Source organism: Rhincodon typus, chromosome 7, assembly GCF_021869965.1.
Source record: "Rhincodon typus isolate 14 chromosome 7, sRhiTyp1.1, whole genome shotgun sequence".
In the NCBI taxonomy this organism is placed as follows: domain Eukaryota; kingdom Metazoa; phylum Chordata; class Chondrichthyes; order Orectolobiformes; family Rhincodontidae; genus Rhincodon; species Rhincodon typus.
The window spans coordinates 56,025,752-56,050,167 of record NC_063338.1 but is presented as its reverse complement, the minus strand read 5'-3'; the positions used below and the strand labels follow the sequence as shown (position 1 = coordinate 56,050,167).

Genomic DNA, 24,416 nt, shown 5'->3' with positions numbered 1-24,416 from the left:
CACATGTAAAATCTTAAAATACTTATTAGTACCTAATAGCATATTAGTGCATCCAACACTGTTCATAAGTTATTATTTGCTGGTTTTAATGGTAAATTGTTAGATTACAAGACCAGTAAATTTGGAATTGAATTTGATTGAATAATTAAATATGACACTATTTTTTCATTGAGCAGGTTAAACATGAAATGATTAATAAAATAGATCAAAGACATGTTTCCCTGTCGATACCCTTCCCTGAGTCGACATTCTTCTCTTTCCTTCGTTCAAGATTAGCATATGAACTGAAAAAAAGACAGAAAAGTATTGAAGTTGCTAAGGTTTAGATATGCTGAAACCAAAATGCAACTGAATATAACAGTGAGTAACAACAAGTAGGATGTTCCATGCGACTGTTTAGGAAACTGTGCAATTCAAATGAAATCTTATATTAGCAAGTCATATTTCATCCAAATAGTGTTTAAGCAAACAGTTCAATCTGCCTTATGCAAACCGTAAAATGAAAAAAACTAAAACCTTTTACACTTCAACTGTGCACACGGAACACAATCAAATTATACTTTGGGTAACCTCATTAAAGATCCACTTTGTTTTTTCATATTTCATCAGAATGTTTGAACATTTTTTTTCTTTATATTTGCTTCCGTATCGTCTGCACAGCTAGTTTAAATTAATATGAATAGAGAGAGTGATAAGAAACTGTGCAAGGTAACACAGGCATGAATGACAAAAAGGTCAAAGGGAAGATAGACTTACCTTTGGGGAACTAGCTTCTATAGAGGTAAGGAAGGGGAGCTTATGACAGAAATGGAATGAAACAGTAGGTTAAGAGAGATGTTAATCCTGTCTCAGACATTCAGCACAACCATATTCACATCACCATTTCATCTATACATATTTAACAAGATATGGTACTGACAGTATTTTTCCCCCAATTTCCACTCTTTCTGAAATGAAGCCAAATTTAATGGAGGAATTAAACATATCTCAAAAGCAAAATATTGCAGATGTTAGAAAACTAGAATTTAAAACAGCTAAAAGGTTGGAAATATTCAGCATGTCCGATAGCACCTGTGGTGCGAGAAATAATTGTCAAGCTCCTATGTTAAAGGCCAACTGTCTGAGACCAGTGGGGGTGAGGAGAGTGCTTTAGGCAGATTCTGACAAAGCCAGCACCAGCTGATCTGGCTAAAGGTAGTCTCAACACCAAAGATAAAAGCAGTAAGACTGCTGGATGAGACACACTGATCTGACTTACTTTGTATACTTCAAAATAGAGGATCAGTACAACTAATATGTTAATTTCCATGTATTACTGGTTCCACGCTAGCTTCCCACTGAGAAGCTACGCTTTGCTGCTCTGGTGACTGTGGCCATTTTTATTCTACATTCTGTAAAGTTATTGAGAGGATACCTCAACAGAGGCCTGCTCACTCTCTGTATACCCAATAATGGTAGACCACAGCTCTTTTTGTGTTGAAAGGTCTCTGATTAGCCTCTCAAATTTAAGTTCCATTCACCATCCTGAATGGTGAGTGCAATCTAGCCACTGATTGGCAACCAAGGGAAACCTACTGCCAGATGACTGTTGTGAACAATAAAGAATTAGGAAGCCCATCTCACCCAACTTTAGGGTCCAACCCAAAGCATAACCCATTTCTCTCTCCACAGACCCAGCCAGTCCTGCTGCTTATTTCCAAATCATTATAGATTTTATGGTGAACAGACTACCATGGAGGGTGGGACAGACCCCATATCCCAACCACAGAAGAAAAGTCACCCAAAACCTAATCGACTAGAAAGAAACATGCTCCACAGGCAAAATGAGTTGCAGATGGGCTAAACTAGTTTAAAGTGGAACTTCTGTTCCTCAGTGAGAGAAGGGCCCATCCTCAAGAGCTGGCAACCAATCAGACTGACCAGCTGCACTAACAGCCCCAGCAATGCCACAGCTCAATAGTGGATGCTGTAACTTCAAAGAGGAGCAGGGGAAGAACAATGGCTGCTGGAAGAAGTCCCAGGTTTTTTCAGTGGTGAAGAAATGAAGAAGCTACGGAGGGAGCAGAACATGTGCAGGAGTACAGAGTCGATGGGGAAGGGGATGTGGTGAGGGTACCTCAGTGTGTACAAGGCACCTGTGTCCCACATCCTTCCCCTTCTGATTCAACCTGATCTCAAAAGCCATTCTACTCACTCTCACCCACTTGCCCATGCCTGTCCTTACTATGGTGAAGGCAACATATTATTCCAGTCAACTGACTTGGAAACAAGCTCAGCTGACCTTTGATTATTGACTGAAATAAGGCTTCCAATTATAGTGCCTACCTATCTGCTATATTCTGGGGAAGATGGGTAAAAAGCTGCTGGGCTGGAAACCATATTTTATGTGCCCTTCATCTATTAAAATTCCTCATATTTTGCTATTTCCAAACCTGCCACTACAAGAAACCAGGCTTTTGTATATAAGTACGTCAATATCAATTATACATAACAAACAATTTCTGGATTATAAAATCCAGTTGTAAAGCCTAGGTTATAAATTATCCATCTGCTGTAACAGTGACTGTTAAATTATGTATTTAACCATTTATTCTGTGTGAAATGAAAATACCACAAAATAACAATCAAAATGATGGTTAATAATTTATCTAACAAGAAGCAATAGAGTCACAAGTGTATTGTTAGCATTTGATACCAAGCCATAAAAATACGAATCTAAGGATAAGAGAAAACGGGGCAGGATTAATCTATTCAGGCCTCCCTTCTGACCTCTGACCCACTATTCAATGATCCTGGAGAAGAGAAATCCAAAGATATGCAACCCCTTCTGTGAAGAAATTTCTCATTGCAATCTTAAACAGCCACCCTTGTACTTTGATACTGTAACTTGTAGTTCTAGACTTCCCCAAACATGGGAAACATCCTTCTAGCATCTCTCCTATTCTAACCTCTTATTCTTCTAAATTGCAAGGAATATAGGACCTGGGCTCAGATTTTCGCCGTTACAGAAAACCTGTCTATCATGGCAGAAGTGAATAAAATTTGGAAGTAAATTTCCCCGAATACAAGCTATCCATTTTTGTGGGTGTGGAGTGGAATCAGGTCAGCATTTGCACACGTCTATTTTACGAAGGCTGCTGGAATCAATATTCAAATCAATACTTCCCTTCATAAAGTGAGATTATGAAATCTCTGCACCATGGAACTGGGAGTATGCATACAGGACCTGCTAAAAGCAAGTCTGAACTTTGTGGATTCATTTGGATGGCCTGGTTTCCTCTTTGGAGAATTAAGATACCCCTTATCCCTGGAACAGCTTTGGGGAAAAATGGTCAAGTACCTCAGGGGTTTGTGCAGTCAGGTATTCTATGGAATTTTTAAATGTAAGTCATAATTTACTTTAAGATGCATAAATTTATTAGAACTGTCATAGATTTGTCAAATCTGGCAAATAACTTCCAAAACTGTTAAATAATTGCCAAGACTGTCAAAGAACTGTCAAAATTATCAGTGACATTTCAAGTTTATACGAAAGCTGTTAATTATGTCAAAAAGCAGTCGAACTGCCAGATATCTGTCAAAGTTGTCAAGTGTTTAACTCTCCCTTGCTTTAAATTTAAAAGAAAGTCTGGTGTTCTGTTTATAAAGAACAAAGTTCTTGTTATTTTTCTCTATCTTTTTACAGATGTCTGCATTACCTTCATACCATTTGTACTGCATGCCTGATTATACTAAATTAAAAGATAATAGTGAGCTGCCTGTTAAATGAAAAAGCTGAATGACAGCTTAAGGTGGTTGCAGAATACAAATGCTTGCTTTCATAAGAGTTCACTGAAGAAATTTGAATGCATTTCTTTTAAATCAATGACTTTTTTATATAGTAATGTCATCAATTGATACAACCAAATTTTGTGTCAGCACAGTTCCTATGTTTACCCATGATGGATACCAGATGAGTATGGAGGATGAAGGGCATGTGTTAGCATGTTAATACTAAATTGGTACATGAGCTATAAAGGACACTGGGGACGAGTGGGGATATGGTTTGGCATAGGGCGACGTGGAAATGTGGTGGTTGGGTATAGGAGCAGAAGTTGGCAGGGTTGTTGTGAGCAAAACATGGGCTGGCATGAATGAGCATCGGGATGGGTATAATTTTGGGTGATATGGGGAGTGTTTGTGTGGGAGAGAAGGGAATGAGGGCTGCTTTGGATTTCAATAGCTTTTTAAATTAATTTTCCACATCTTGCCAAAGCATGAAGGCAAGCCTTGCACCCAGCCCAGCTCTACACCCACAACCTCTGCCCTTATTACAGAGTCACCCAGCCCATTTCCCAAGGCCCCTCACCATGGGCACTCCGTGCATGCAATCAGCATGCCGACATGGATCACAGCTTTGACCTCAGTTCTGGAGATCGCTGCCATGCATGGACCTTGGATGTCCGTGCAGAAGGAAAAAGGTTTTCTCTGGTCAAGTTTGCAGAGTTCTAGAGGTCCTACTCTATTCAATCTTCCCTCATGGGTTAATCACCTTTGATGCCCTCCGTCTAAAGCTGGTGTATCTTTCCTTGGGGGAAGTAACCTACTCTGTACATAGCACTCCTGAAGTGCTATTTTCAAGGTCACATACAATTAAGTAAGAGTTCTTTTCTCTTCAATTGCTTTGCATGAAAGGCCAACATGCCATTTGTTTTCCTAACTACTCAGTACATCTGCATGTTAATTTTCTGTGATTCATGTACAAGGGTTCCTCTGAATGCAAATGTTTCTCAGTTTCTCATGTTTTATTGAATGTTCTGCGTTTTGTTTCTCCTCAAAAAGCAGATAACATCACAATTCCAAAACTACTCTATCTGCCACATTTTTGCCTATTCACTTCATCTTCTAATTCCCTTTGTGGCTGCTTTGCATCCTTTTCAAAGCCTATTTTCTAACTGCACTCAATCTGTTCATCTTAAATATTGATACCTATAAATAACTGGAGCTCAAGCACTGACCACCAGTTAGAAACTTACAACCTGAAAATGATCTGTTTATTTGAACTCCTTGACCAGACCATCTCCTTAAATAATGAAATACGTTTAAGCAGTGTTTGCATCAAAAGGCAAAATATATTGATTTATCATTGTTTCACTAATTTTCATGGTGGTTATTTGACTTACCTTTTTCATTTGCGTTATAAAATAGCTACTGAAATACTCAAGCTTAGAATAATGGTAATGTGAATAACATCTCAGATACCCATTTGTTGCACTTTCAAATGTCTCTTGAAGTCTTATTTTTTGAAAAACTCCAACTTTCCCAGCGTCTAAGTGAGATGATAATGACGAGTTGGCTTCAGCTTACATTGTCATTCTTTTCTAAGTTGGCGAACATTAATCCAACCCTCAATCCTCTGAGAATAGCTTGATATTACTCTACACATGTTCAGCTGCCAAGTTGCTGAACTGCAGGGTTTCCTCTATAAACTGTTTCATGTCTATGCCTCTTTCCTCCTTTAAGATGCTGCTTAAAACTTTGTCTCTTTGATCAAGTTATGTGTCACTTACCCAAGTTCTTCTTCTAAGACTCATTTGCAAATTTCTGAGAGGGTAAAATCACAAGTAATTTTACTTCTGACTGCACTCAAATGATGACTAGTATTTAAGTATGAAAGTGGGAAAGGAAGAGGCTTGTCAATATCATACTACATGACTGAATAACCTGTTTGATGCTCAAGGTTAAATTTTGTACCTGTACTGCCTGGAAAATATGGCAAATTTCAGAAGGGGTATGTGGTACTCCATGTCACATTTTCCATTGTTGATATACTTTCTTTACCAAAATCTTCCCTTCACTGGGAAGGTTCAGTCATGAAGAATGTCCATTTTATCAAGGCACAGGAAGGTAAACAGTGTTTAATGGATGCCCTCAACCAAGAATCAAAATGTTCAAAAGGAAAAAAAATGATAAATTATGGTAGAATAAAAGTAAAGGCCTGAAAGTCCTATTGTAATTGGGGGAGGTGATGGCCTAATGGTATTATTGCTGGACTGTAAATCCAGTGACCCAGATAATGCTCTGGGGACCTGGGTTCAGATCCCGTCATGGCAGATGGTGGAATTTGAATTCAATAAATATCTGGAATTAACAATCTAACGATGACCATGAATCCATTGCCAATTGTTGGAAAACCCATCTGGTTCACTAATGTCCTTTAGGGAAGGAAACTGCCATCCTTAACTGGTCTGGCTTACATGTGACTCCAGACCAACAGCAATGTGGTTGACTCTTAACTGCCCTCTGGGCAATTAGGGATGGGCAATAAATGCTGCCTAGCCAGTGATGCCCTCATCCTGTGAATGAATAAAGAAATGAAAATTGTATAACGCAATGGTAATATTTTGGATCAAAATTTGGTTCTTCGGTGTAAAGTTCATAAATACAATAGTCTCATGCGCTAACTTGTGCAGGATTTTAATTAAGGTCCCTTGAACTTTAATTAAGGTCCCACAGGTATGAGGCACTTGCTCCCTGCGTGGATGAGGAACAGGGCTGCAGGAAGGATGAGTCAACTGACCATGGCGCCATGGTCCAGGAGGCCATTCAAGAGGGGGGTGCAAAAAGACAGATTGTAGTTGTAGGGAATTCCATCATCGGGGGGATAGACAGTATCCTTTGCGAGCAGGATAGACAATCCCGCATGGTGTGTTGCCTGCCCAGTGCCAGGGTGGTGAGACATCTCTCACCAGCTTGAGAGGATACTAGAGAGGGAGGGGGAGGATCCGGTTGTTGTGGTCCACGTAGGTACCAACAACATAGGCAGGACTAGGAAAAAAGACCTGTTTCGGGATTATGAAAAGCTAGGAACAAAATTAAAAAACAGGTCTTCAAGAGTCATAATCTCTGGATTGCTGCCCAAGCCACGTGCAAATTGGCATAGGGAGGCGAGGATTTGGGAAGTAAACACGTGGCTAAAAGAGTGGTGTGGGAAAGAGGGTTTCCTTTTCATGGGGCACTGGCATCAGTTCTGGGACAGGAGGGATCTATACCGATGGGATGGACTCCACCTGAACAGGGCCGGGTCCAGTGTTCTGGCGAAAAGGGTAAATAGGATGGTTAATAGGACTTTAAACGAGTAAGCAGGGGGGATTTGGGAGAAGTGAGCGTAGAGGGAGAATAACAATTAATGTAAGGCAAAGCAGCAGGTTAGCAGGTGACGAGGAAGCTTCAACTCCATCGAAAATTAGGAAAAAAGTTAAAGGGAAGGAGAACTCAAGGGCTGTTAGTAATGGAGGTAATAGGACCCAAAACGAAGGTGCAAAAACTGGCATAAGGGCACTTTATCTGAATGCTCGGAGCATTCGAAACAAGGTGGATGAGTTGACAGTGCAAATCATGGCAAATGGGTATGATTTAGTGGCCATTACAGAGACATGGTTACAGGATGGTCATGACTGGGAGTTAAATATCCAGGGGTATCAAACTGTTCGGAAGGACAGACAGGAAGGTAAGGGAGGTGGTGTTGCTCTGATTTTTAAGAATGATATCAGGGCAGTGGTGAGAGATGATATAGGTTCTACTGAACAAAAAGTTGCATCCATTTGGGTGGAAATTAGGAATAGCAGGGAGAAGAAGTCACTGATAGGTGTGGTCTATAGGCCACCAAATAATGACATTGTGGTGGGGTGGGCAATAAACATAGAAATAGCTAATGCATGTAAAAATGGTACAGTAATTATCATGGGGGATTTTAATCTACATATCGATTGGTCAATCCAGGTCGGTCATGGCAGCCTTGAGGAGGGGTTCATAGAATGCATCCGCGATAATTTCCTTGAACAATATGTAATGGAACCTACGAGGGAGCAAGCTATCCTAGATCTAGTCCTGTGGAATGAGGCAGGAATAATTAATGATCTCACAGTTAGGGATCCTCTCGGAAGGAGCGATCACAGTATGGTCGAATTTAAAATACAGATGGAGCGTGAGAAGGTTAAATCCAGTACCAATGTCCTGTGCTTAAACAAAGGAGACTATGAAGGAATGAGGGAGGAGTTAGCTAAGGTAGAATGGGAGCAAAAACTTTTCGGTGGGTCAATTGAGGAACAGTGGAGGACTTTCAAAACAATTTCTCACAGTGCTCAGCAGAAGTATATTCCAGTGATAAGGAAGAACTGTAGGAAAAGAGAGAGCCAGCCATGGATGTCTAAGGAAATAAAGGAAAGTATTAGATTGAAAAAAAACACATACAAAAAAGCAAAGAGTAGTGGGAAACTAGTAGACTGGGAAATCTTTAAAGGCCAACAGAAAGCCACAAAAAAAGTTATAAGGAAGAGTAAGAGATTATGAGAGTAAACTAGCTCAGAATATAAAACAGGCAGCAAAAGTTTCTATAAATATGTAAATCGTAAAAGAGTGGTGAAGGTAAATATTGGTCCTTTAGAGGATGAGGAGGCCAACTTAATAACTGGGAATGAGGAAATAGCCGAGACATTAAACAATTATTTCGTGTCGGTCTTCACATGGAAGACACAAATAACATTCCGAAAACTAATGGCAAGAAGGTTATAGCAGGTGAGGATCTAGAAACTATCATTATCAGTAAGGAGGCAGTGCTGGGCAAGCTAATGGGGCTAAAGGTAGACAAGTCTCCTGGCCCTGATGAAATGCATCCTAGGGTACTAAAAGAGGTGATGGGGGAAATAGCAAATGCACTAGTAATTATTTACCAAAATTCACTGGACTCTGGGGTGGTTCCCGCAGATTGGAAAACAGCCAATGTGACGCCACTGTTTAAAAAGGGAATTAGACAAAAAGCAGGTAACTATAGGCCAGTTAGCTTAACTTCGGTAGTGGGAAAAATGCTTGAATCTATCATTAAGGAAGAAATAGCAAGACATCTGGATATAAATTGTCCCATTGGGAACACGCAGCATGGGTTCATGAAGGGTAGGTCATGTTTAACTAATTTAGTGGAATTCTTTGAGGACATTACTTGCATGGTGGACAATGGGGAACCTGTGGATGTGGTGTATCTGGATTTCCAGAAGGCATTTGACAAGGTGCCACACCAAAGGCTGCTACATAAGATAAAGTTGCACGGTATTACAGGTAATGTATTGGCATGGATAGAGGATTGGTTGACGAGTAGAAAGCAAAGAGTAGGGGTAAATGGGTGTTTTTCTGGTTAGCAGTCAGTGGCTAGTGGTGTGCCTCAGGGATCAGTGTTGGGACCGCAAATGTTTACAATTTACATAGATGATTTGGCATTGGGGACTAAGTGCGGTGTGTCAAAATTTGCAGATGACACTAAGGTAAGTGGTAGAGCAAAGTGTGCAGAAGACACGGAAAGTCTGCAGAGGGATATAGATAGTCTAAGTGAGTGGGCAAAGGTCTGGCAGATGGAGTACAATGTTGATAAGTGTGAGGTCATCCATTTTGGTAGGAATAACAGCAAAATGGACTATGTTTTAAATGGTAAAAAATTGCAGCACGCTGCTGTGCAGAGGGACTTGGGTGTCCTTGTGCATGAATCGCTAAAAGTAGGATTGCAGGTGCAGCAGGTAATTAAAAAGGCAAATGGAATTTTGTCTGCCATTGCTAGAGGGATGGAGTTTAAAAACAGGGAGGATATGCTGCAGCTGTATAGGGTCCTGATGAGGCCACACCTGGAGTACTGTGTGCAGTTTTGGTCTCCTTACTTGAGAAGAGATATACTAGCACTGGAGGGGGTGCAGAGGAGATTCACTCGGTTGATTCCAGAGTTGAGAGGGTTGGATTATGAGGAGAAACTGAGTAGACTGGGATTATACTCATTGGAATTCAGAAGAATGAGGGGAGATCTTATAGAAACATATAAGATTATGAAGGGAATAGATAAGGTGGAGGCAGGGAGGTTGTTTCCACTAGCAGGTGAAACTAGGACTAGGGGGCATAGCCTCAAATAAAGGGAAGCAGATGTAGGACTGAGGTCAGGAGGAACTTCTTCACCCAAAGGGTTGTGAATCTGTGGAATTCCCTGCCCAGTGAAGCGGTTGAAGCTACCTCACTGAATGTTTTTAAGGCAAGGCTAGATAAATTTTTGAACAGTAAAGGAATTAAGGGTTATGGTGAGTGGGCGGATAAGTGGAGCTGAGTCTCAAAAAGATCAGCCATGATCTTGTTAAATGGCGGGGCAGGCTCGAGGGGCCGGATGGCCTACTCCTGCTCCTAGATCTTATGCTCTTATGAACTGCACTGTTCAAGAAAATTGGCATCCATCAGCATTGGTTGATCATAGATGTGTTGTTGCTACATTGCAGTGGAAATTGGTTAGTGTCAGCGTGAACAATAGAAGACTGGAAGCAGGGAAGGACCATATTCCACATAGAACCTGAACCTTCAGACATAATTGCAATCAGTAAATTTAAGGATTCATTAGTAGCAAATCAGGCCTCTCTATTGAACAAAGAATGCCGTAATGGCCTCAATGTCTTGGTGCATTATGCAACAACAACTTGTATTTCTAAGTAAAGTTTCCATAGTTTGAGAGGACCATAGGCTGTTCTCTCATTAGAAAGAGAGCGAGAGAGAGATAGAGGACTGGTGCTGAGTTTAACCTGATGGTCACTGTGCCTCAGGTGATGGGTGAGGTTGGAAAGGCTGGACCTTCATAGTAACCTCGGCCAACATGGGAATTGAACCCCATGCTGCTAATGTCTCTCAGCATTGCAAAACAATCATCCAGTTAACTGAACTAACCAACCTTCCTTATGTATTACAAAGTGATTTTAACACAGCAACTCTCCTAAGGCATTTCACAAAAGCATTATTCAACAAAATATGCAACCAAGCCATATAAGGAGATATTGGGTAAATGATCCAATGCTTGATCAAAGAAGCAGGTTTTAAGAAACCTCTTAAAGGAGGAAAGAGAGCTAGAGACATGAAACAGTTTATAGAACAGTGCAATTTAGCATCTTGGCAGCTGAAAACATGGCTATCAACGGTGGATATACAATATTATGGCATACTCGGAGGGTTGTGAGCTGGAGGGGATTCCAAAGATATGGAGGGCTGAAGTTCTAGAAGGATTTGTGGGGATAGCACAGTGGTTACCACTGCTGCCTCACAGCACCAGGGACCTGGGTTCAATCTCAGCCTTGGGCAATTGTCTGTGTGGAGTTTGCACATTCTCCCCATATATGTTTGGGTTTTCTCCAGGTGCTCCAGTTTCCTTCCACAATCCAAAGATGTGCAGGTTAGGTGGATTGGCCATGCTAAATTGCCCATAATGTTTAGGAAGGTGGGTCTGGGTGGGAGGCTCAGTATGGACCAAATAGCCTGTTTTCATGCTGTAGGGATTCTAAGATTTGAAAGCAAAAATATAAATTTTAAAAGTGAAGTGCTGTTTAACTGGGAGCCCACATAGGTTTGTGAGCAGTGAGATGATGAGATTAGCTGTGACTGAGGAAATAGAAGTGTTTCCTAGGACCTCAGAATAAAGAAAATCGGTCTTGAGTTTTCTGATTCTTTTTCATCAGGTGGCTGTCACTGGTTAAGCCAGCATGCGTTGTCTTGCAGTACTTGCCTTTGAGAAGGTGGCGGTGAGATGCCTTCTGAAAATGCTCTTGTTCTTTGTGGTAGGTACATTCACAGTGCTATTCGGGAGAGCGACTGAGCAACAATGAAGGAATAGGGATATTGTTCCAATCCAGGATGGTGCATGGCTTGGAAGGGAACTTGCACATGGTGGTATTCCCATGTGTCTACTGCCCGTATCCTTCTAGGAGTAGAGGACATGACTTGGAAGGGTCCTGTCAAAGGAACATGGTAGGTTGGTACAATGAATCTTGTCCATGGTATACACTGCTTTCACTGTCAGTGTTCCAGGGAGTGAAATTTTTAAGTTGGTGAATCGGGGGTCCTGGATGATCTTGAGTTTCTTAAGCATTGGTGGAGCTTCCCTCATCAAGGCAAGTGGACATTATTCCATCCCACAATCCTGACTTGAGCTTTCAGAATGGTGGGCAGGCTTTGCGATCAGGAAGTGAGTTACTTGCTTCAAAATTACAAATCCCTGAGTTTCTCTTGTAGTCACAATATTTTGGCAACTGTTCCATTTCTGGTCAATAGTGACCCTCCAGGAGGTTGCTGGTGTGGAATTCAGTAATGATATTGCCACCAAGTTACAAGAGACAATGGCTAGATTCGCTTTTGTTGGAGATGGTCTTTGCCTGATACTTGTGTGGCACCAATGTTACTTGCATGTATCAGCCCAAGCCTGAATGTTTTCCAGCCTTGCTGAATGGTGGTATAGACTGATTCATAGTCTGAACAGTTACAAAAGCATGCAATTATCAATGAGCAACCTAGTTCTGAACTTATGGTGGAAGGAAGGTCATTGTAGTAGTATCTGAGGTGGTATTTTCAGCTGAAGGTACCTTGAGAAACTTCTGCAACAATGCCCTGTGTCTGAGATACCAAGATGCAAAAATCCACAACCATCTTCCTTCATACTAGGCATTTTTAATCTCCAGAGGACGAGATGAGAAAGATAATTTCTTGCTTTAAGACAAAAGACCTTGTTTAAAATGACTCAAAAATGAACACTTGCTGGATTTGAAAATATTTCAAACTACATCGTATACAGAATGAGCAAGTTTATTACTTCCAGAAATTACCTCCCGTAATTGCTTGAGAAAAGCAAAACTCATGATGCCCTAGAATGTGATAGCCCTTGCAATGTATGAAAATTCCAGCCAAGTTAATACAGAAGTCTAGATGAGATGTGTATCTCATTCAGTTCTGAACAAATGAGACCACTGACACCCAGTTATTCATGAAAAAATAATGGTTTCTAAAGAGGGAACATCAAATCCACCTCATTAGCTGAATTTCTCAATCAGAAGTTCTAGTTATGTGCCTGAACCTGGTTTGTTTGAATCTGCTTTGTTTATACCACTTTGACTTTTATTAGTCAGTCGGCTTGTAAGCCAGAAGAGTGAACAACTCCAAGCTTAACTAAATGCCTGTATTTGATCTAAATATCTTTCCAAAATCTGATTACTAGAAAGAAATATGTAATTTACCTTCCCAGCTTACAAACATGGCACCTTCTCCAGGTTTTCAACTATCTTAGTTGTCCTGCAAAAGGGACTCTGCACAGCCAACTGAAAACAAAACACTAATTCACGTGAATTAATTCCTTTAATTCTGGTTTTAAATAAATTGCAATTTGCAACTTCTCTCCTTTCCTGGATACATGCATGGATGATTTGTGTTTTAAACCATTTCTCCTGATTTTGAAAAGTTTGTTTCTACCCAATAGAATGTGCTGTGCATCATTTTAAATTTGACTTTACAAACGGGGTTTGGCAAAACATATCATTATCTATTATTAAAAAGAAGAGGAAAGTAATAATATAAATTAAAATCTAACGATGTTATGGAAAGAGGAGAACAGTAAAAACAATTCAATTTCCCTCTCCTCTTTTCTGTGACATATGGCTCCAACCTGTGTTAGCCTTTTCTCCTGATTTCCATTGACTCCAGTTTTACTAGAGCTCCTTGATGCCTTAAAATGCTGCCTTGATGTCAAGGGCAGTCACTCGCAACTCTCCTTTTGAGTTCTCTTTTGTCCTTGTTTGGACCAAGGCTGTGATGAGGTAAGGAATTGAGTGGTCCTGGAGAAACCTAAATGAGCATCGATGAGCAAGTTATTGCTAAGTGTTGCATGATAGCACTGTTGACAATGTATTCCATCACTTTTCTGTTGTTCTGAGCCGGTTGATGATTCAATAACTGGCACATTAGTTTTGCAGCACTTTTTGTGGACATAACATATGTTATGCTTGTGTTGAAGCTGTTCTGGCACATCTTGGCTAAGGGCAAGGCTTATTCTGGAGCACAAGTCTCCTCAAATACGTTGACACAGTGTCAACAGGGCCTATAGCCTTTGTAGCATAAAGAGCCTTCAGCTATTCCTTGATATGCACACAGAGTGAAATAAATTGGCTGAAGACTAGCATCTGTGATTCTGTGAACCTCATGAGGAAGACAAGATAAATCATACACGTGACAATTCTGGTTGAGACCCCTCTTTCATTTAGTAAGTAAATTGTCCACCACCAGTTACTGGACATAATATGACTGCATATCTTAGTTCTGACCTATTGGTTGAGGGATAGATTAGCTCTGTTTATTGCATGCTGCTTCCACTGTTTGGCATGCAAGTAGTCCAATGTTATAGCTTCACCACGTTGACCCCTTTCTTTTGGTATATCTGGTCCTGCTTGAGACATGCCCTCCGCAGACTGTATTGGACCAGCTTTGATCCCCTGTCTTAATCATAACAGTAGAGTGGGGAATATGCCAGGCCATGAGGTTACCATGAGGATGTGATCAAGTACAATTTTTCTGCTGATAGCAGCCCACAGAGTCATTTGGATATCTAGGTTTGACTTGCTAGACCGGTATAGATTGTATAGACTGTTTGGCAAACAAGGTGGAGGGTATCCTCAATATTACGATGGATTTTTGTGTTCTCAAGGACTGTAGTGGCTGCTTCAACCAATATAGAATCAAAGAATTGTTACAGTGCAGAAAAAGTCCATTCAGCCCATCGTGCCTGCAATGGCAAATGCACCTGCAGCAGGTAGATTGGTGAAAATGAGTTCAAGTGGGCTTTTCCTCCTTTTGGATACCTCACCACCTACTGCAGACCAATATTAACAGATATATGCTTTAGAAATCAGCCAGCTCAGCAAGTAATTGTGGTACCGAGGCAAACTTGATGTTAGACATTTATGTCTCCCACTCAAGAGTACATCCTTCACCCTTGCCACCTTCAGTGCTTCTTCCAGTTTTTGTTCAACATGGAGGATTACCAATACATCAGCTGATGGGAGGGGTGGTGGGTTGTTGATGGTTATCACTGGGAGATGTCCTTGCCCATTACTGACTTGATACCATGAAATTCCATGGGATCCAGGGTCAATGTTGAGGACTCCCAAGACAACACACTCCAGCAGTGTCCAACTGGCTCTGAGGGGCTGTACAGGGATCAGTTCTGGGTCCACCACTTTACAATATCTATTAATAACTTATAATGAAGGAAGTGAATGTACTGTAGCTAAATTTGCAGATGACCAAAAATAGGTGGAAAGGCAGACTGCAAGAAGGATACAAACAGTTTGCAGAGAGATATTGATAAGTAGGGCAAAAATGTGGCAAATGGAGTATGATGGAAAATGTGAAGTTGTTCATTTTGGAAAGGAGAACAAAAGAACAGTATTAGTTAAATGGAGAAAAACTGCAGAAAGCTGCAATACAAAGATCCATTGGAGGATTTTTGCATAAAACACAACACTGGCACATGGATGCAGAAGGTAGTCAGGAAGACAAATGGAATGTTGGCCTTATTTTAATGGAGTTAGAGTATAAGAGTCGGGAAGCCTTACTGCAACTGTACAAGGTGTTGCTGAGACAAATTTGGAGTACTGTGGTTAGTTTTGGTCCCTTATTTAAGGTACTATTTCAAAGAAGGCAGTTCAGAGAAGGTTCACTATGATGATCCCTGGTATGGACGGACTACCTTATAAGCAAAGATTGAACAGGTTGGGACTCAAGTCACTGGAGTTTAGAAGAATGAAAGTTGATCTCATTCAAATATATCGAATTCTTGAGCGGCCTGACAACGTAAATGCTGAGAAGAATGTTTCCTTTATGGGAAGGTTTAAGACCAGAGGGTATCAGAATTAAGGGGTGTCAATTTGAGACTGAGATGAGGAGGAACTTCTTATCCCAGGGGGTCATGATTTTGCAACTCCTTGCCATGGAGAATTGTAGGGGCAAAGTATATGTATATACTTAAGGCTGAAATAAATAGATTCTTGATCAGTAGGGGAATGGAGGGTAGGGGAAAGGACAGGAAAGAGGAAGTGAGGAGTGTCGGTGCAGTCTCCTAGGCTTGAGAGGCTGAATGGCCTACTTCTGTTCCTATTTCTTATGGTCTTACTACATATCAATTCTTATCTTACCATCCATCACAAATTAAAAACCCATTTGCCATGCTGAAGGCAAAAATGGGCAAGATGGGAAATGGTAGAAATAGACAACATTTTCATGGCTCAAAACAAAAACAGAAACATAACATTCTAGTAATGTACTACACAATCATATGCATACCCTTGTACAATTACAAATCTTTCCTTTCCAGTGCATCAAGATGGTTCTTACCCTCTATGGCTTCAACAGAAGTAGAGCGAGAATGTTTCAGTTTTTGTTTTGAATGCTAAGGTGCATATGGTTAAAATTCTCTGAATGCTGGGGCCCCTCAGAGTGCTGCCAAAGATTACCCCATTTAACAGTGAGGCAACGGACTCAGCTATCAGGAAACAAATCTGCAAGTGTGGTATTAACTAAAGTGAAGGCAGCAGCAATGGGTAAGAAGAAAAAGTGCCTTGAGCCAACCTGGCTGTTCCAAGTCCCATTTCATCATTATCCCTTTCATGATCCACTACTACTATGCTAGCAATGAGCTGGAGAGAACTTTGCTGCAGATCAGTGTGGCCAACATTAGGGTAATATGAATTCCAAGTAAAGTGGCATTCAATATGTTCACTGGTGGCCATCATTTCCATAGACAAAGATATCACCCCAAAAGCCTGGTCCATCAATGATATTCATGCTGATATTCATATTAAGGTTGTACGGGACATTGGTGAGGCCTCTTCTGGAGCACTGTGTGCAGTTCGAGTCGCTTTGCTATTGCAAGGATATTATTAAATTGGAGAGGGTTCGGAAAAGATTTACCAGGATATTGCCGGGAATGGAGGGTTTGAGTTACAGAGAGATGCTGAACAGGCTAGGACTTTTATCACGGGTCCATGAGGGTCATGAGGGGCAACTTTTTCATGCTGGAGTTTGCACATTCTTCCCATGTCAGCCTGGGTTTCCTCCCAGTCAAAAGATGTGCAGGTTAGGTGGATTGGCCATGCTAAATTACCAATAGTGTCCAGGAATGTGCAGGCTAGGAGGATTAGCCATGGGAAATGCAGGCTTATAGGGAAAGGGTAGGGGGTTGAGTCTGAGTGGGATGCTCTTCGGAGAGTTGCATGGACCTCTTGGGCCAAATGGCCTGTTTCAGCACCTTAGGGATTCTATGATTCTACACAGAGAGGGGTTCGTGTGTGGAATGAACTACCAGAGGAAGTGGTATTGGCAGGTACAGTTACAACATTTAAAAGAAATTTGGACAGGTACATCAATAGGAAAAATTTGGAGGGATATCAGCCAAGCGGGACTACTTTAGTTTGGGAACATGGTCGGTGCGGACTAGTTGGACTGAAGGGTCTGATTCCATGCTATATGACTATATATTGCAATTAACCTGCACAACTTTGAACTGTGGGAGTAGCTCACAGAGCAGCCAGGGGAAACCTGTGCAGACACGGGGAGAATGTGTAAACTCCGCACAGACTGAGGCTGGAACTGAACCAGTATCCCTGGCACTGTGAGACAGCAATGGTAATTACGGAGCCACTGTCCCACCACATGTGTCAGCATTTCCACTTAAGCTAACCGTTCAGCAAACCAGGTAATGCTATGATATTATAATGGTTGGGTTTAAAAACTATACTGGCATGCTGCAGTTACTTTTATATTTCTCTCACACTGCTGAGCACCACCCTCACACTTACTCCAATCCCAGCATGTCAGAAACTTAGAATCCAGCAGGCAGTAGCTAGAAATTCCAAAAGTAAGACATTCCTCCTCCAAACATTTTAAACACTAATATCCTTCTTTAATATTTGCTCTTAGTGTAGATTACCAAAAAGATATTAATATTAAACATTTATCAACTAACCAAGAAACTGAATGGAGATATAAAAAATACCTTTTTGATGCAAACAAAGTGTCTTTATTTTTTGCATTTCCAGTATTCATTGGGAGTGCTTTCCAGACAGCAGTTTTGGCCATTTCATCAGAAATGTTGATAACAGAAGGATCGTCCCTAAAGAAGATTGAAAAATTATTCTTGTGATAGTCACCATTCTTTCTAAATGATTGCTAAATGTTTGGTGCTAACATTTCATCAGAGTTACAACATAATTTGAATGAAATACTATGTAGTTAATGTAAAAGATGCAATGTACATGTACTGAATCTTCACACAAACTGAAAAAAAATTAGAAAATGCATTAGCTACCAACATGGACATGGAGGTAATTGTTCCTCTCTTTTTGTCAAGAGAATGCACAATCCTTTGATACAAAGCAGAAGTCATAGGGTCAGAACTCCCTATTGTCCATTATATGTCTGCTGGGTTTCAGGCTTTCACCGAGGCATAAACAGGACTAGGGACCACCTATAGCAAGTGGAGGACAAGGACAGGTGGAGACTTGAGCTGGGTGACTCTAGACTTTCAACCCCAGTTTCATTTATCACTGATTCAACAAAAGCTACTTTGAAGGCATTCAAAGAAGCTGATATTCAGCCTTTTGCTTGGGCATTTTCAGATCAGGGTTGGTCTCAGGGAGTGAGTCAGAAGATAGAACTGTAAACTACCAACAACATTCAGGCCTCAAAGCTTCGTCAATGCTATTATTTAACAAAGTCAGAAGTCACACGATGCCAGTTTACAGTCCAACAGGTTTATTTGAAATCAAAAGCTTTTGGAGCACTGGTCCTTTGTCAGGTGAAGTGGAGGGAAGCGCACAGGCACAGAATTTATACACAGAGAGATAATGGTAAAACAATCCCAGGTAATTAAGGGTGTCAAGAGATAAATACAAATAGTGTGAATGAAGTGCTGACAGGCTGAATAACAGGCCTTTGCAGGTGATCAAAAGTATCAAACAGTGTGAGTAAAGTATCAACAGCTGAACAGCAAGTGAAGGAATGACCTATGATCGGATTAATAATTACAAAAAATAAAAAATAGGATGGTGCTAGAGACAAACCAAATGGCTGGAATAACATAATAGGTACAAGAGTCACATGACAAGGGTCTAATCAAAGTGACAAGTAATCAAATAAGTATTTCAAAGAAATGCTTTATCTGTGCTTTCTGCAAAATCCTACCTGTAATCTCCATCCAAAGGTAACTGAATTGTTCCTTCTTCTTCTATTGTCAACATTATTTGCTCTTCCTTAGGAATTAACAAAAACCCAACTGTTAATAGTCATTTGCTTGAACAAATAAATGGTATGGCAGAATCTTTGGCTCCAATTTCCCCCTCCCCATTTCCATACAATTTGATCATTGTGCTTCTCATCGGCACTTTTACTGAACCTGAACCATCTTTCTGGGTTAAGCTTATTGAAATATAAGTGAATATCAAGTGGAACCATTATTTGTTACTGAAACTTGCTCCCAATTGGGGCCTTTGTGCCAGGCAGCAGTACAATCTTGTATGCAATTCACACCGACTGGCTTTGTTTCATTTCAGAGCAACTGTGCTGCATTCAAAAATAAGAAAATAATGAAAGGGAATTTTACTGCCCACAGATGATTTATTTGCAAGTCCGGACTATCTAAAATAGAACAGTTAGCTTCCCGCCACCTCCTGATCTGTCTTATAATACAGACAGCAGGTAAGTCATCAATTAGCCGAGCTACCTGCTAGATACTGAGGCTCTTAACTGACCAATTAATGGTCAATTAAGGATCTATTTCAACACTCACCATAATAACCCTACCAGCCCCCACTGCATTGAAGGAAGCCAGCCTGTTCCTTCAACATCTCAGGCTGGAGCTGGAAAAGAAAGGTGGTTACTTCCTTCAGTAGAGTCCTGTGCCCATCAGAAGCAGACAAGCAAGACATTACACCCAACTCCCACCACACAACAACAAAGGGATATCAGCATGCTACTGATAATGTACCAATTTAGTAAAAAATGCAAGGGATGTTAGGGAATGTTCCAAATGATTAACGTATGTATTCAAGATCCTTAAGAACAGCATACAATGTGCATCCACAGAAGAACAACCTTTACTTGGATACACTTAAAGGTAGTTTTCATGTGAGTGCACACACACACACACCTCCACGACTGTCTGGGCAAGGCCAACGGGGAAATGTGTGGCCAACAAGGGGTTTTATTCAGGGAATGGTGTCATTATGTCTCAGCCACCAGGCTATGACGTTAATGTGGAAGTGTAGTTTGCAGGGGGCATTTTGCACCATTGCCAACTGAGAAGTTTGTGGTCAGTCTGTCTACCCGAAACCTGGCTGCCCCACCATGAGATTATGACAGAAAAGCAATAATTCAGTCAGAGTGAGAGCTTTGCCCCCATCTGGGAGGTGGTCTGTTCTAGAGAGTTGCTGGCCAGTCTGATTATAATCAGTGACCAGACAAGAAGTGTCATGTATTTTGGATGCCAGTTAAATTTATGGATTTTGGACAGCCCCGCCCAGCAAAGCCCCCATTGAGCACAGAAGGTGGAAGCAGGAATTCCTTCAAAGGAGGTATTCATAATTCTTCCCTATTGAGTGGGAACTAACTGGTCATTTAAAAGCAAAAATGGGGCAAGGGCAGCTTAATGCCTGGCCCACTCAATGTAGACATGATACGGATGGTGTAGAAGGCAGCAGGCATTCTGCCAACTTTATAAGCTCTGTCACCTTAACATGTGGCAGTGAGGGCCTTAAAATACGTTATAAGCTAATGGATGGCAAGGCACCTGTGCACAAACAAATGGAGATTCTAGATGGAGATGAATAGAGGGGCAGTGTCAGTTGATCAACTGGCAAAGTCTGCAGTGGAGGACAGAGGAAGAGGAATGAGTTGGATGGGTAGGATCTATAAGCAGGGGTACTAGGAGGAAAGCAAACTTTGGATAGTAACAAGAGAGGAGGCAGACCAGCAGGTAGCTGAAAGATTGAGGTAGGGAAATGGGAGGGCAGATTACCTCAGAAGAGGGCAGTGAAAGATAGTGTGGTAATTGAAGAGAGGGTCGAAAAGGACTAAAAAGGAAAGTGAACAAAGACCTAAAAGGCAAAAAAATGGTGAGACAGATACATTAAGACATGGCCACCCTTCTGAACTAAGTCATTCAAATGGTACCAGATTCACTCATTTGAAAATGAGACAGGATGTAAACTTGGTGTATTTTTAACAGGTGGGACATTGTTAATCTTTCCTCTTTTGACTATCCAAATGAGACCTCAAAAATAGTCAGTGTAGACAAGGAAAGCCCTCCCTCAAGTGTCTTACTTCTTTTTCTTCATCTTCTAATTTTTTCTTTTTACTCTCAGGCATCACATCATCTAGCCAGCTCAGCTCTCGCTTGGTGAAGATGAAATCCATCAGTTTTCGGATAAACACGAGTGCTAAAACCTGTAATATATGCAAATTTCAGTAGTCACTAATAAAAAAGAAAGCTAAAGATGTTATTAACATGGAAAAGCATAACTGTGAAACTTAGAAATAACCTCAAAAAATGCTGGAGAAATTCAGAATTCCTAGTATCATCTGTGGAGAGAAAATCAGAGTTAATGTCTTGAATCCAATATGACACTTGCTGAGTTTTTCCAGCAATTTTTCCTTTTATTTCAGGTTTCCAGTACCTGCAGTATTCTGCTTCTGTTACAGAAGTAACCTGTATCATTCCAAATGTGCAACAACTCTTCCATGCATTTGTACTTTTAAATAAGTTCCCATTTTCATTATAAATTCAAAAATGCATGTAAAAATTTAATTTGTGAGCATATTTAGTAAATGTTTATTTATTTTTAAAGGTTTGATTAACTAAATCAATATAACAATTCTTTACCTTAAATTTAATGCATTGTCACCAAAATAATTTTCAAGTAGAATTATTAACTTCATTAGGTTCATACCATCATAGGAAAGACAATGGCGGCCCGAGAAGCTTTTATTATCCAAAGAATAATCAAACAAGAAGCCTGAATCACAGTGAAGAGGTGAACTTTCCTAAGAGGCACATGTCGTAGGTAGATGAAGTCTGGTTGGTGTTTTGTGGGCATTCCAAAGAGTTTCAAACGATCAAATAACTAAAAAAGATAAAAACCATCCAGAATAATTTGTAGTTAGAAGTTGATCCAAGCTTTATACTAACATTCAAGGGTTGCAAGTTCTGGATTTTGTCTCTGTGACATAAATATTGCAAAAAATGTATTTTAATTGATCCAGGAGTATTCTCATGAATGTACAATTTTTAAAGGGCAACAAATGAATAATGCAAATGGAATAAAAATGGTGTAACTCAGCTACAATTTTACATTTGCATGCACAAAGATTTGCATTACTGTTAATCAAATATGTAATGCCAGCAAGTTTAGGATTAGGCAGAATAAAGCTCTCGCAGAGAAATATAGATGTATTCATTGGTCTTGATACAAGATAAAAATTAGTCATGAGGATCTTTGAGATCGTTATACTTTTAATACAATGACACAAATAGCTAGCTTCAATTGTTTATCCATTGCAGTGGCTTTCATAAGGGAAGAGCTATATAAGGAATCATTTTAGATCCCTTAATTAGACAGTATTTCAAGACTTCTGTTGGGATAGTCAGGCATTTTCCTTTCTACCACAATTATCTTTACCACCATGATCCTCACACTGCCCCCTCTCATAATTTGAGATCTACACTCTTGTCAGTGAACAGCAAAAGGTTTCATTAAAGATAACTATAGACAAAGGATGCTAGGAGAAATTCTGAGCAGGTCGGGCAGCATCTGTGAAGGAAAAAACAGAGTTAACGTTTCGGGTCCCGTGACCTTCTGAGGAAGGATCACTGGACCCAAAATGTTAACTCTGTTTTTTCCTTCACAGATGCTGCCAGACCTACTGAGCTTTTCCAGAAACTTTGTTTTTGTTCCTGATTTACAGCATCCGCAGTTCTTTCGGTTTTTATGGTAGGAGAAATGTCTTTGGAGCTTACAGACCCAGGCTCCAATTCAATGAAATCTGATGTCACAACTTCATAGCTCTGTTTTCACATGCTCAATAGCTATACCGAGAATAAAGATACAATTCCTTTTCTTCCATATTCTCTTCAGAGTTTACACTTGGGTTCCTTTAAACTAATAAGAACCAGAGCTCCAGTCAATTACTGATGGTTCTAATTGCTATCCAGTGAATCTCCCTGTCCCTTATAATGATGGTAACACAAACAATCACTGTGGAATAAAGAAATCAAGGCAATTCCAGAACAGCAGAATTTCCTGATTCTGTGCCAGCAGTCACAGACCAGATGCATATTCATGAAATTGAACTCCTTTTGTGCTCAAGAAAGGGATGACATGGGAAATACGGCATGACATGTGTACATACATAACACCAGCAATACTTTTGGAGAATTCATACATAACAGAAGTGCATGGGTCTTTTGTGAAATTGGCTGCTTTTAATTAGGAAAATAATTAAATTTCTGACTTGAGTTAATAAAGTATCTGTCATTTATTTGATGTACCTGTAAAATTCTGATAGTGATGTTTTGCAAGTATGTTATGTTATTATCTGAAATACAGCAGCGGCACTAAAGTTGAAGACAACAGCCACCTTGACATTAACTAGTTATTGTCAGTATGGTTTCAAGGTCTGTTGGAAGAAACGCATAGTTTTCACAGAACCTTCTTCACTGATCATAATTTCCGTCAGAAAAGCATGCGTCAATACAATTGCCAAATACAACTGTTTAGGTTATGGTGCAAATGGACTTGTTTTGAATGCTTCCTCTATTAAAAAAAAAGCAAACAGTTTAGTCTATTCAGTGAAATACCAAAGACAATTTGAGCTCTATGGCCAACCCACCTCAAAGATGGAGTTAAGTTTTAATATAACTAGTTTTAATAGTTAAGCCAAAATAAAGTAGACTTAAACTGATAAATCACTCTATTTATTTGTCAAAACCTAACTGAACATAAGAAATAGAAGCAGTAGGCCTTTTAATCCTTTCAGCCGGTTCCATTTTCAATAAAATTACGGCTGATCTGATTGTGGCATCAATCCACTTTCCTGCCTGCCTCCCATAACTGTTGACTCCCTCATTAGTCAAGAATCTATCTTACTTTATGAGACTACTGAACTAAAAGTTCGAATGCTAGCTGTCAAACAATGCCGTGCAGACAGAAAATGAGAAGCTTGCAGATGATTTATAAAAATTGCATAATCATACAACTGATATTCTCATTCAAGTGGCAAAACAGCAAGATGCTTTGCAAGAGGAAAATGCCTCTTTGTACAGAAATGTTCAGAACTCTAAGGTCACAGTGAACATCTAGCTGAAGAAAGGTTAATGAGTGATCACCTCAACTTCTAAAAGAAACACTAGAGAGAGAGAGAGACAGACAGACAGACAGAGAGAACGAGTTTGTTCCTATGTTCAACTTTAAACTTGGCAAATCCAAATTGTGTCTCGATGAACTTAATAATCTGAGCTTGCTAACCTCAACTGACAAAACTCTTCAGTGGTTCCGTCA

General features: G+C 40.2%; 1 protein-coding gene across 1 annotated transcript in view; it reads right to left on the bottom strand.

Annotated features, from left to right (window-relative positions):
- Positions 1–205: 205 nt before the first annotated feature.
- The window catches only part of slc4a10b (solute carrier family 4 member 10b), a 128,348-nt gene continuing 104,137 nt past the window's right edge, over positions 206–24,416 (bottom strand). Inside the window, exons 15-19 of the mRNA XM_048599217.1 lie at positions 21,810–21,983; positions 21,184–21,306; positions 19,048–19,115; positions 17,861–17,977; positions 206–284 (exon numbers count right to left, since the gene is read on the bottom strand). Of these exons, the coding sequence (XP_048455174.1) occupies positions 206–284; positions 17,861–17,977; positions 19,048–19,115; positions 21,184–21,306; positions 21,810–21,983 (561 nt within the window). The remainder of the gene's footprint in view (positions 285–17,860; positions 17,978–19,047; positions 19,116–21,183; positions 21,307–21,809; positions 21,984–24,416) is intronic.